Source organism: Dryobates pubescens, chromosome 2 (genome assembly GCF_014839835.1).
Source record: "Dryobates pubescens isolate bDryPub1 chromosome 2, bDryPub1.pri, whole genome shotgun sequence".
Lineage (NCBI taxonomy): Eukaryota > Metazoa > Chordata > Aves > Piciformes > Picidae > Dryobates > Dryobates pubescens.
In genome coordinates, this window is record NC_071613.1 from 9770438 (window position 1) to 9783806 (window position 13369).

At 45.2% G+C, this 13369-nt stretch overlaps 1 protein-coding gene across 1 annotated transcript in view; it reads left to right on the plus strand.

Annotated features, from left to right (window-relative positions):
* The window catches only part of COQ8A (coenzyme Q8A), a 38555-nt gene that overhangs the window by 8624 nt on the left and 16562 nt on the right, over positions 1–13369 (plus strand). The window contains exons 2-5 of the mRNA XM_054169963.1: positions 7228–7422; positions 7982–8404; positions 9987–10053; positions 12937–13011. Coding sequence (XP_054025938.1) covers positions 7246–7422; positions 7982–8404; positions 9987–10053; positions 12937–13011 — 742 coding nt within the window. The 5' untranslated portion in view covers positions 7228–7245. The remainder of the gene's footprint in view (positions 1–7227; positions 7423–7981; positions 8405–9986; positions 10054–12936; positions 13012–13369) is intronic.

The following is a 13369-nucleotide window of genomic DNA, read 5'->3' on the forward strand; positions in this document are numbered from 1 at the left end:
ATGGTTTAGTTGTTTAAATGGTGTTGGGTAATAGGTTGGGCTTGAAGATCTCAGAGATCTTTTCCAACCTGGTTAATTCTGTATTCTGTATTAAGATCCGTTACAGAAGAGCTTAATGAATCATACTGACTGTGAAGGTAGTCTATGTCTGGTTTAAGGCTGCAGAATAGATGTGCTGGGTACCTGCTGATCTGTATCTTGTTTGTGGTATTTACTTTTATTCCACACTGTTGCCACCCTCGCTCCAGTGATGTGGGTGGCTACAACACAGAGGGTTAGAGTCCTTGTTTAGATGCAACTGAGATAACTGATTGTGATAATGGATGATAGGGATGGCATAGAGACTGTTGGTTTTTCCTGTGGAAGCATGATATTTAATTGTCTGCCTTTACTACCTAGACAGCCTAATAGTTTTCTTTTTTGTCTCATTCACTTAAAAGAACAATTGGAGTCGCCATCATTGGAGGTTTTCAGGAGAAGACTTGATGGGGTGCTTGGTGCCGTGGGTTAGTTGTTTGGGTGGTGTTGGATTGGTTGATGGGTTGGACGCGATGATCTTGAAGGTCTCTTCCAACCTGGTTTATTCTATGTATTCTATTCTATGTATAAAGTTGAGGACAACTAAAACTCCTGCAGAGCTGAGAGGGGGAATATGGGCTACTCTGAAACTGCTGATGTTTCTGTGGGATTTTTTTGCTTGATGGGGGTGGGGTTTGGTATGCCGTTTTCTTTTCTCATTCTCTTTTTTTTTCCTATTTTTTTCCTATTTATTTTTTTCTTTTTCTGTTTCTCTTTTTTCTTGTTGTTTCTCTTACTGTTTGTCTGATTCTCTTACTTTTTTTCTGTTTATCTTATTTTTTCTGTTTCTCTTATTTTATTTCCCCCCTGTTTCTCTTTTGTTTTATTTTTTCCCCTCTTTCTATTTCCCTTAAATTATTGAGCTCTTTTCTTGGGTGGATAGTGAACTGTTGGTGGTAGAAGTAACTCCCTTACGTTGAAAGAGGCTGTGGTGACATGCACTGAAACATTTCACAAATATTTATGGTGTATTTCTATATTATTAGAATTCTCCTTGTGTTTAAACTTGGTCTGTTTTATATATATATGTATATTTGTGTGAGTATACACATGTGTATACATTCTGTGATAGTGTGGGTTTTGACTGTACAGCCATCTAGGAAAATGAACATGGAGTCAGAGGCTGCTCTGTGTCTCTCTACAGACACAGGTTGGAAAAGACCTTCAAGGTTGGAAAAGACCTTCAAGGTTGGAAAAGACCTTCAAGGTCATCAGGTCCAACCCTTTTCTTACTCTACCAGGGCCATTACTACACCGTATCTAGACAGCTTTCAATACATCCAGGTCTGGATTCAGCCACTTCCCTGGGCAGTCTGTCCAGTCTTTGAGAAGCCTATTGGTAGAGATGTTTTTCCTGATGTCTACCCTAGTAGGTGGGAACTGTAGGCATGTACTGTTTCCCACTGGGGAGAAGGGTGCACAGGTTAGCATGTGGAAAAGAAGGGGAATGAATGGAGAGATGTGTTTTGCAAACTATAGAAATACAAGAATGTTCTTTCTTGTGAGGCTTTGTGTTTTTATTATTGGCCTGATATGCTGAATGTCTTACTAGGCTTGTTTGAACCTTCAGCCCAGTGGCCTGGCATGTTGAGGAAGAAATGTGTTGCAGTTAGTCTCTAGAGGATAGTAGCTTGTGAGGCAGATAGGAGTACACAGGAGCATCCCAGGGATTGATTTAACTTTGTCATTACAACAGGGTTCAAAATCTGGTGCAGTGTCAGGAGATAATTTACCTACCAGTGTAGCATCTAACCTCTACAAGCCCCTCTGCCCAGCTGTATGGACCTCATCTGGTGTCTGAGCATGACTTGGCTCTAGCCTTCTCATGCTAGAAGGTGTGGGTGTTTTCCAGAGATCCATTCAGCTGTGAGAAGTTTACTAAGCAAAAACTGTGACCCTGCCTGTTCATGGAAAATAGCTTGGCTGACACTTGTTGGCCCTCTTCAATCCAGGTCAGCAGGCACTCTGGGACAGCTAGCGTAGGCATGACCCACTTCTCCACACTTCCTGTTGGCACTGCCTGGCTTTGCTTGTGCAGGATAACAAGTCCTCAGGAGATGCAGACTTTGGACACTTGGACCAATTCTCTTTGAAACCACTCTTTAAATCTGTTTTTGATAGAGCTTGCTTGCACTCTGTTGATTTAGAACTTGCCACGGAGAGGGAACAGCCTCCTGCCTGCTGTCCACTCTGGGTGTTAACTCAGGCCTATTGTTGGGGATAGGTGCCAGTCTTCTCAGGAGACGTCTCTCTTTCAGTCGTCATGTCTCTTGTCCTTTCTTGTGCTTATTGCTTTTTCATTGAGGAAAAAAGCTGATTTTTTCCCTTTTTTGTTTTTTTTTTCTTTTTTTGTGTGTGTAGCCTTCCCTTCTTGATTATCTAGCACATATTTTCTTTCATACTTTCCCCTTCTGGTTGTGCTAATCTTGTTAGGCCTTGCTTTCCGTGTCCTTCACAGAATAATTAACCTATGTATCCTGCTCAATGTAGGGATAACCTGGGATATTTTCCACTTGAGGAAAATGCCTCCAATGCACATTGCACTGAGTAGCTACCACTTTGTTGCTTGATGATGAGTACAAACACTATCTGAACCTTTCTTCTCCTAATGGCTAGTGTCAAAGGATTAATCACTGCAGTATAGTTGTTTTGGTTTCCTCTGGTTTTTCCTGACCACACATTGTTGAAGGTGAGAACTTGATGTACTAAAGATGAGGAACTGGAAGGAGATGAGACATAATTCTTTTTAAAAACAGGAATCTGGTCTTGTGTCTGAAAATGCATTCCTCTTTTTCAGCCTTTTATTTGTTGGTGACTCTCCTTGGGTTTGACTTCTGAAGTCCTTATTCAGCCATGTGCTTGTACTGCCTTTTCCATTTGGGTCTGTGAGCTTCCGGAGGAGAATCTTTCAGATCATTGGGAAGAGGAAGTCCTGTAGGCTTTGTATTTCCTACCCAGAGACCTGCGTTCCAGCAAGGTGCTAGGATGAATGCTCTGTTGGAACAGCCTGACCTTTAGCAGCACAGCATCGGGGTGTGTTGCTGCTGCTTCTGAGCTAAGGAACAAAACCACTTGCATGATACCTGGGTGCTTAGCACTGCTGTGCAGAGGAAAGTGGAGGCAATAGCATGGAAGTCAGAAAGGTATTGGCAGCCATGTGCCCAGTGCTGTCTTTTATAGCCAGACCCATAAAGGGCAGTTCATTTGTTTATTCCCTTAGGCAGGCAGTGCAGGTTGTGCCATGTCTGTTCTCCGTTCGTGGCTGCATCCCAGAAACTTTGTTGGAAGATTGATTTTAATTTATTTTTAAATGCACATGTAGTGTCTCATAACTGTCACTTCCAGGGAAGTCCTTCAGCTCTTTTGGGGTGAAAGGGGGATATGGCATTAAAAGAATCCCTGTTAAAAGTGTATGTTGTTGTCTGAATGTGCTCTGATCTGTACTGCTCTGTCTTTCCTTGCCCTTCTTGGGAGAGGGGGGTTGACGTTCTCTCATTCAGGCTTTGCTTTGCTTCTAACACTCGTGACTACAAAAGCACTTATTTCTTAAGTCGTGGCAACCTTTCAACTGGTTTCAGCTAGGCCAGCACTGTGTTGTTGGCTGGTTTCTTTACCTGCATTTTGAATGGCAGGGACTGCCTGCAAATGCTTTGAGTGAGATCCATGTGGAAATTTCCAGTGTGAAGATGTGTGGGGAAGAAACCACCTCCTGTTGACAGAGTGCCTTTCCTTACGTGGCAGGCAGCTTTCAAATTTAATAGTGTATTATGCAACATTAAACCAAATTCCAGTGATTTCACCCTGGAAAGATTCCAGGGGTAGCATTTCAGAGATTCAGAGAATGGTTTGGGTTGGAAGGGACCTTAAAGATCATCTAGTTCTAGCCCCACTGCCATGGGCAGGAACACCTTCCACTAGACCAGACTGATCAAGGCTTCATCCAACCTGGCTTTGAACACCTTCAGGGAGGAGGCATCCACAACCTCCCTGGGCAACCTGTTACAGCTAACTTATTATGCCTAATTATTTGCAGGCATTTGACTGTCCTTCTAACAACTGTACTTAAAACCTGTGATCCATGTGTCTCAAGCTGCGCCAGGGGAAGTTTAGGCGGAAGGTGAGGAGAAAGTTCTCCCCAGAAGGAGTAATTGTCCATTGGAATGGGTTGCCCAGGGAGGTGGTGGAGTCACCGTCCCTGGAGGTGTTCAAAAGAGGATTGGATGTGGCACTTGGAGCCATGGTTCGGTTGTCAGGAGGTGTTAGGTGTTGGGTAATAGGTTGGACTTGATGATCTCTGAGGTCTTTTCCGACCTGGTTGATTCTATGATTCTATGACCCATAACACTCACTCCTGACTACCTTGCTCCTGATTTTGATGAGTGATTAACAGTCATTAATTATGTTTCTGAAGTCCAGCTGTTTGTAATCTGTGCATCTCCTGTGAGACTGCAGTAAAATTGTTTGTTTATCTGGAAACTAAACTCTAGCATTCCATACCTCTCCAGCATGACTGGTACAGCAGACATGGGTTTGGATAGGGTTTTGTATTTCCTGAGGAGGTTATGGGATGGATTTATTTGTGCAGCAGGATGTAAAGCTCTGAGTGCTGTTGACACAGGATCCCTGGTAGGACTTCAATATAGTGAGGTTTATACATACACATAGTATGAATTATGGAATCACAGAATGCTGGGAGTAGGAAAGGACCTCCAGAGGTCATAGAGTCCAAGTCCCCTGCCAGAGCAGGATCACCCAGGGCAGGTCACACGGGAATACATCCAGGTAGGTTTTGAATGTCTCCAGAGAAGGAGACTCCACAATCTCTCTGGGCAGCCTGCTCCAGCGCTCCAGCACCCTCACAGTAAGGAAGTTTTTCTCCATGTTGAGAGGGAATTTCCTGTGGTTGAGTTTGAGTCTGTTGCCCCTCATCCTGTCACTGGGTGTCACTGAAAAGAGCCTGGCTCCATCCTCTTGACAGCCACCCTGTAGATATTTGTAGACATGGAGCAGATCCCCTCTCAGCCTTCTCTTCTCCAGACTAAACAGCTCCAGGTCTTTCAGCCTTCCCTCATCAGACAGATGCTGCAGTCCCTTCATCATCATCATAATCCTATCTCTCCATTGTTCTCTCCCCAGTAGTTCCCTGTTCCCTGTTCTGTTGAACTGGATACAGTATTCCAGATGTGGTCTAACTAGGGCTGAGTAGAGAGGGGAAAGAACCTCTCTTGACCTGCTGGCCACACTCTTCTTCATGCATGGCCTTTTTGGCCACCAGGGTACATTGCTGTCCCATAGATAATTTATTATCAACCAGGACTCCAAGGTCCTTCTCTGCAGAGCTACTCTCTACCAGGTCAACCCCTAACCTCTACTGGTGCATGGTGTTTTTCCTGCCCAGGTACAGGAGCTGAGCTTCATTAGGTTTCCTCTTGCCCAGCTGTCCAAGTCCTGCTGAATGGCAGTACAGCCTGACAGGCTGTCAGCCACTGCTCCCAGTTTGGTATCATCAGCAAATTTGCTGATTTATGTGGGTGTTGACAGGTTGTCTTCTAAAAATGAATTGGTGCCTCTGTGCCTACCCAGGAAAGAACTCCAATATGTGGTCTCACACTACTGCTTGTTTGTTTTGTGTCCAAATCATTACTGAAAATGCTCAGTAAGGTTGAACCTCAGTCAGCATCTAGTGCCAGGTGCATGTGCCAGCACACATCTTCTGTGTCAGCAGAGGTGGGAGGATGTGTGACTGAGCCAGCCCTGGAACTGTCAGCCTGGCTCTGCTTTAAAGATTTGTGAGATGAGTGAAATAAACAGGTGAAAATCTCCCTTGCAAAAGGGGTTTGGCATCGTGGGCACTACTGGGTTTGTGTTGTGGCACTTCTGTTGGTTTTGTCTTTACTTTGGTCGGGTTTTTTGTTTGTTTTGTTTTAGTGTCTGTTTGTTTGGGATTTTGCTCTGGCTGTTTGGTTTGGGGGTTTTGCCCTGGTTTTTGTTTGGTTTGGGGGTTTGCTCTGGTTTTTGTTTGGTTTGGGGGTTTGCTCTGGTATTTGGTTTGTTCCTTTGTGTATGAGAGTTTCTTTCTTTCTTTGTTGTTTTGCTTTTTACATGAACCACAGTGATACAAGAGAGTCACGGTCCTGAGCCTGAACTTGGTTCTAGGCTGAGACAAAGGAGTTGATGGAACTTGTTCTTCTCCGAGAGACTGTTCTGCATCCTCTGCAGTATCCAGTTTGTGTTTAAGACACTGAAATTGCACAGACTGGTAGGAATCTGAGCTAGAGTGTGTCTGGAACAGAAAGGGAGCCCAGGTGAAAATGTAACACTCAAGTGCAGTGCTTTGCAAATGCTGTGCTAGGGAGAAGTTCTGAGCTACTTAAGTTTCCAGTTAAAAGTAGCAGAGTGAGCTACACTTTGAGGACTGAGCAGACTACCATTGGAGGACAGGCAAAGTTTGCTCATTGGTGTGGAGGTGAAGGTCTTCAGCTGTGTAAAACGAGCAGGCATAGCTCCAGGGCAGGAATGGGATGTGACAGTTGTCAGTGCACTTCATCTGTGCTATTGGGCACTGAGAATATGTTCCAGGGCCTGATAATAATTAGAAGTCAAATGCTAATGCTTTTAGTCCTTTGTAAGTGTCAAGAAGGAATCAAGACCACCTCCGAGGAAAGTTTTTGTCACTGTGAGGGTGACAGAACACTGGATCAGGCTGCCCAGGGAGGTATGGAGTCTCCCTCTCTGGGGCCCACATGGATGTGTTCCTGTGTGATCTAGTATAGGTGATCCTGCTCTGGTAGGGGGTTGGACTGGATGAGCTTTTGAGGTCCCTTCCAACCCCTAACATTGATTCAGTGACACTGCAGTGTTACTGACTTCTGCCTGTCTTTGCTTGAGTATTTGTGTGTCCTGGAACATTATCCTAGTACTATCCTAGGAGAGCTGTCACTGTGGCTGGTAAGGTCAGCTAACCAGCTGTCACTCAAGCTGGCCTGTGTCCTGTCTGAGCTGCAAACAAGTTCCCATGGTGGCTGGTTGCCGAAGTGGAAAGCGATTGTCTGGGATATGTACCTGGCTCTTAGGTGACTTGAAACCAGTTGCAAAATTATTCCCTTATGACATATTTTTAAATTTCTTTTGTCTTCCGTCATCTTTCAGCACAGAAAGACATCAGCCATGGCAGGTGATGCCATCATGGTCATGAGAGGCTTCACAAAGCTGAGTAAAGCAATCGTGGAAACCCAGGTGGGTCAGCTTCGGCAGGTCTTCCTTGGAGGTGATGCAGTTACCATTGCAAGGACTGTACAGGCCACTGTTGAAGACCAGTTGAGTTCTGCCTTGGGCAAAGTGCAGGTAAGCAAACCTCTTTCTTCACAGGCTAGGCTGAAGCTTTACTTTTCCTCCAGCTAAGTTTTTAGTTTTGTTGTGAGAGTGACTAGGAATTCCTTTTGCTTGACTGTGAATGTCTGCAGTGCCTGAGTCTCTACAGATTACTTATTGCAGAGAAATGACAGCCTAGCTGCATGCCCATCTCTCATGACCACAGATGGGTAGGGAGTGGATCACAGAATCACAGAATGGGCTGGGTTGGAAGGGACCTCCAAAGGTCATCTAGTCCAACCCTCTCTGCAGTCAGCAGGGACATCCCTGACTAGATCAGGTTGCCCAGAGCCCTGTTGAGCCTCACCTTGAATATCTCCAGGGATGGGGCGCCAACCACCTCCCTGGACAATCTGTTCCAGTGTTCCACCACCCTCATGGTGCAGCACTTGTTCCTAACATCCAATCTAAATCTGCTCTTTGAAGCCGTTGCCCCTTGTCTATCACTGCAGGCCTTTGTAAACAGTCTCTCTTCATCATCCCTGTAAGATTTAAAGTTCTTTTCTGAAAGTTTTTCTGTTATTGTTTGCAGGAATTAGGCAAACAGCAGGAGAACTTGGCTGATCTCAGTGATAAGTTTTGGGAAGATTTTGGGAAGGACTATGAGTTCTCAGCCCAAGAGCGATCCGATGCTCCAATGGACTTCTCCACTTCCCCTGGCAAGCTTCACCAACACAGCAGCGAAGGCCCTGCTTACTCTTACACTACAAATGGACCTTTTAAAAGTGCTGGTGATGCTGGAGATTCTGACATGGATCAGAAATCTTCTCCTCCCAAAATGGATGCGAGGTTATTTAGAGGCTTCAGGGACCCTGGAAATCCTTTTGCTGCTACCTTTGGACAAAATAGGGCTTTTCACCAAGACCATTCCTCTGTTGGTGGATTAACAGCTGAAGATATTGATAAAGCCAGACAGGCTAAACCAGGTTCAGGACAGAAACCCTATAAACAGATGGTATGTGATATCTGGTTTTTTTCCTCAGTACTGTGGTTTCTATTCTGGATTGTCCTTACTCACCTTCTCCTTGGTTTCTCTCATTTCTTCCTCTTCTGCTGTTCCCTTTTATGGAGGCAAAAGAGGGAAGTGACAGTGTTCATTAAGTCTGTGGTACTTTGCCACAGAATCACAGAATGTTAGGGTATGGAAGGCATCTCTGGAGATCTTCCAGTCCAGTTCACCCTTGCCAGAGCAGGATCAGCTAGGGCAGGTCACACAGGAATGCATCCAGGTGGATTTTCAATGTCTCCAGAGAAAGAGACTCCACAACTTCTCTAGACAGCCTGCTCCAGGGCTGTGGCACCCTCACAGTGAAAAAGATTTTCCTTTTGTTCATGTGGAACCTCCTCTGCTCCAGCTTGCACCCATTGCCCCTTGTCCTATCACTGGACATCACTGAGCAGAGCCTGGCTCCATCCTCCTGACACTGCCCTGCACATCTTTATCAACGTGAATGAGGACACCCCTCAGGCTCCTCTGCTCCAAGCTAGAGAACCAGCTCCCTCAGGTTTTCCTCAGAAGGCAGATGTTCAGATATTTTGATGTGAGAGGAATCCTAATACACAGGATTGGGATTCATTTTTATGCTAACAGGAGCTCTCATTTACTGGCCTATGAGGACTCCATGTATTTATTGACACACGTTACAGTAATCACAGAATGATAGGGATTGGAAGGAACCTTTGGAGATCATCTAGCCCAAGCCCCCTGCTAAAGCAGGTTCACCTAATGAAGGGTCTGTATTTCATCCAAGGTTTTGGTGTCTGCAAAGGTTTGAAGACTGACCTAAAGAGTCTGTTTTCTTGAAGGGCCCTGTTCCCTTTAGCTAGTTGTTTTGCTGTGTCTGAGAAGAATGAATTGAGCCTAAGCTCCTCTCAGTGAAGGCTGTGGCTTCCCCTACTGTGTTTTGCAGTCCTTCTAGAAGTGAAGGAAACCTTGCCCTGAGCATTCATAGACTGTTGCTTTAGTCCTTCATGCCCTTATGTGAGACAGTGCAGTTGAATTCACAGTGGAGACACCTGCCATCTGCTCTGACATTCTACCTCCTTCCCCAGACCCACTGCTAGCTGCCACTGTAGGTTCACTCATGCAGGATATTGCTTTGATGAAACTGTGCTTGTGCTGCTCCAGCTGGTGTGTGTGTGAAGACTTTTCTACCATCCATGAGTTTGAATTCTATGTATGAAAGGGAATTTGGATTGGTGTTGTGCTGCTTCTACAGCTTCAAAATGCAAGGGCTGCTGAGATGAAAGTTAAAAAGGGATTTCTAAATGTGGTTGGCAGCTCTTCTACCTTTCCCCCCATGTCACCTACTTTTCTGCTTGCTGTATGTTTCCATTCATGGTGTCTGCTCTGCAGGGTGTTCACGTCTTTCAAAATACACAAAGCTCAGTGCTGAAGAAAGACTATGTGTAGCACAGTTATCTGAGTGTTTTCAAAGTTGCACTCTGACTCTGCAGCGATCTGGCTGAAGCCTAATTGCTTTGTGGATTTCTTTTTGGTTGATTTTCCTTTTCCACTCCTCCTCTTTCTGCTGCAGCTCAGCGAGAGAGCCCGGGAGAGGAAGGTTCCTGTCACGCGGATCGGACGGCTCGCCAACTTTGGAGGTCAGTTTGAACTCCCACATCCTCACTCACTAGGCTTCCACATGAGAATCACAGAATGGTAGGGGTTGAAAAGGACTACTGGAGATCATTGAGTCCACCCCCACTGCCAGAGTAGGATCCCCTAGGGCAGGTCACACAGGAATGCACAGTGACTAACGACTGGCTGTGGCAGTGCTCCTGATGAAGCTTGGAGTTGGTTCTGTTCAAGAGAGACAGGGATCTGCTGGAGAGAGTCCAACAGAGAGCTACCAGGATGATTAAGAGACTGGAGCATGTGCCCTATGAGAAGCTGAGAAACCTGGGAACTGGTTAGTCTGGAGAAGGGAAGACTGAGAGGGGATTTAATAAATGTTTATAAATAACTGAGGGCTGAGTGTCAGGAGGGAGGGGACAGGCTCTGCTCAGTTACTCCCTGTGGTAGGACAAGGGGCAATGGATATAAACTGTAGTACAGGAGGTTCCACCTCGATGTGAGGAGGAACTTCTTCACTGTGAGGGTCACAGAGCACTGGAACAGGCTCCCCAGAAAGGCTGTGGAGCCTTCTTCTCTGGACACTTTCAAGACCCATCTGGATATGTTCTTGTGCTAGATTCTATGGTCCTGCTCTGGCAGGGGAGTTGGACTCAAAGGTCTCTGGAGGTCCTCCCTAACATCCTGTGATCCTGTGATCTCTGGTTCAACTTGCTAATGAGAAAGTGCTTCCCACAAAAAGCTGGCTAGCTCAGAGCTTTTTCCTTACAGGCCAAAGCCTTCAGTCAGAATGAAGTTGTACTTTGAATCCCATCTTCTGTCTACTCTTTTATCATAACTGCTCTGCAATAGCACAGCAAAGAAAAAAAGCTCCCCACATAAACAGACCTTTCAGGTGCATTCTGGGAGCTGCCTGTAAACAAGAACTGCAGAGCTGGCATGGGTTATTGTTTGTGTTAAGATGGCAGGCTGATGTGTCCCTGGAGTTTAGTTTTTGTGTGCCTGTTGGAAAACAAAGTCATTCTTCAGAGGGCAGGGCAAATGATTTGGGAGCACATAGCAGAACTGCAGATCTCCATACTGGGCTGTGCTGTTTCAACAAGAGGGAGAGAGTGAGGTGCAAGTAGGTCTCCAGTCTGTACAAGTGCTCTGGTCCTGCCTACTTGATTTGCCTTTGCTGAGGAAACTCCTTCTAGTCCCTACTGTCTTTACTGTTACTGTCCAGCATAGGCAGCTGAAGCAGCTGTTACTTTAATTAGTTGTTTTCCCAAACTTATCCTTGCTGCTTTTCTGAACAGTGGTTAAATATAAACCAGATCTTTTTTTGGTATTGATTTATGAGGGCAGGGAGAGGATAGTTGTCAAGGTTTTATTTACTTAGCCATCGCTAATAAGCCATTTTCTCCCAGGAAGGCTGTCAAGTGGAACAGATCATGGATGCCCCCTCCTTAGAGGTGTTCAAGGCCAGGCTGGATGAGGCTTTGAGCAACCTGGGCTAGTGGAAGGTACCCCTGCCCATGGCAGGGGGTTGGAACTAGAAGATCTTTCAGGTCCTTTCCAAACTAAACCACTGTGTGAAAGTCTGAGCTTGCAAGATGAAGCTAACTGAAGCCCATGTGAATTTTCTTTGCAGAATGGGACTTAGTGTGTTAAAAAGCAGCTAAATGTCTTCAGTAGTATTAACAGATAATGCTTATCTAATGTCTTGTATCCAAGACTAAATATGCTCCTGAGAAAAAGGGAATTGTCACAGTGTTGCAAAGGGAAAAGATGATGATAGCCAGTCTTACTTAGCTAATCATCAGATGAGCAGCCTCACTGTTTTTGTTGTGACTGTAATGTTTTGAGATGATAGGTTGTGAACGCTTTCCCTCAAGCAGCATGTAAGGCTCTTGTAGTTCTCTCCCACAAAATCTGATGGGGAAGCATGTGTGTAAAATAGACATCCAAGTGTTACAGATGCCAGAAGACAGAAAAAGCACCTCTCAAATGTAATGCAGATCAACAGCACTATGTTCTTCCTCTTTGTGTCTCTGTGTCAGAGTAGGAGGAGCTGGGGGCAGAGACATTCCATGCAGTACAGGAATAAACAGCAAGCGGGTTTTGTGATAACATCAGGGTTTAATGCTGGCCAGAGTTCATTGCAGGTGCTGGCTTCTCAGCATGCTTAGTGTTCTGTAAAGGGAAGCAGGATTCCCGATCTGCTTTTTGCAGTAGCAAGGACCACTTAAAAACTCACTTTACTTCAGTGTTTTTAAGCTCTAGTAGCATACAAGTCTCCATTGCAATCCAGCCTTGATTTCTACCCAAAGTGTCACTTCACACTTGGCTGTCATCTTCCAAATTTATCACTGGCTTCTTGCTGACAGCTGGTGGGCATCAAGTGGCAAGTGACCAAATTTTCTATGAACTTTGAGTTCCACTGCTGTGGTTGTACACTCCAGCACTCAACACCCAGGGCTGTTGCCTGTGGAAAGGCTGACTCCTGCTTCAAGGGGAAATAGAACGAACTGCCTCTCTTCTCTTGACCTCACTTTAAAAAAGAACCCAAACAAACCAACAAAATCAAACCAAAAAACCCCAATCCACCAAACCTGCCTCCCCAAACCAAACCCAGGAAAGGAGAGCAAGGAAGAAATGATTGTTTATGGGCAGCATCCCCAGTCCTATCTCTGTGTCATCTGTTTTTTGTTCTTGCCCTTCTCCAGCTGTCATGCTGGCAGGACAGAGCTCTTGCTTTGAGACTACTTTCAGGGTGACTTTGTGTTGCAAAAGCCAGGATGTTCTCATCAAGCTGTTTTGCTCCTGTGCATTTGACAGTTTGGCTTGAGGCTGATTACAAAAATGCTTGTGTATGTGGCTCAGAGGGTTTAAAACTCTGACCTGGGTCTTTTTCCTTCTTATTTTTAAAGGACTAGCTGTTGGCCTTGGCATTGGAGCGTTGGCAGAAGTTGCAAAGAAGAGCCTTAGACCTGAGGAACGCAGTGGTAAGCCCTTTCTGTGTTCTCATTCTTGATTATTATTTTTTTTCCCCCTTATTTTTATCTATTTCTCAGGCAGAGTGGGAAGACTGTATTGTTTTGAAAGCTGAGCTGGTGAGGCAGTCAGGATAACAGGGGAACGTGGGTAGTTTTATTTATAACATAATCCTTCTCCACTTACAGTCTTTAAGTGGTTGCACTCTGAAATGGAAGGATGCTCTACCTAGCAGGGACTCCAAGGATGGCTGCTCTCTGCAAAGAGAGACTTTCTGGACATGTTCAATGGCAATTCCTTATTTCCAATATTTATTTATATATTTTTTTTTCCCCCTTTCTTTCTTCTCCCCGTTGGAGAGACCACACC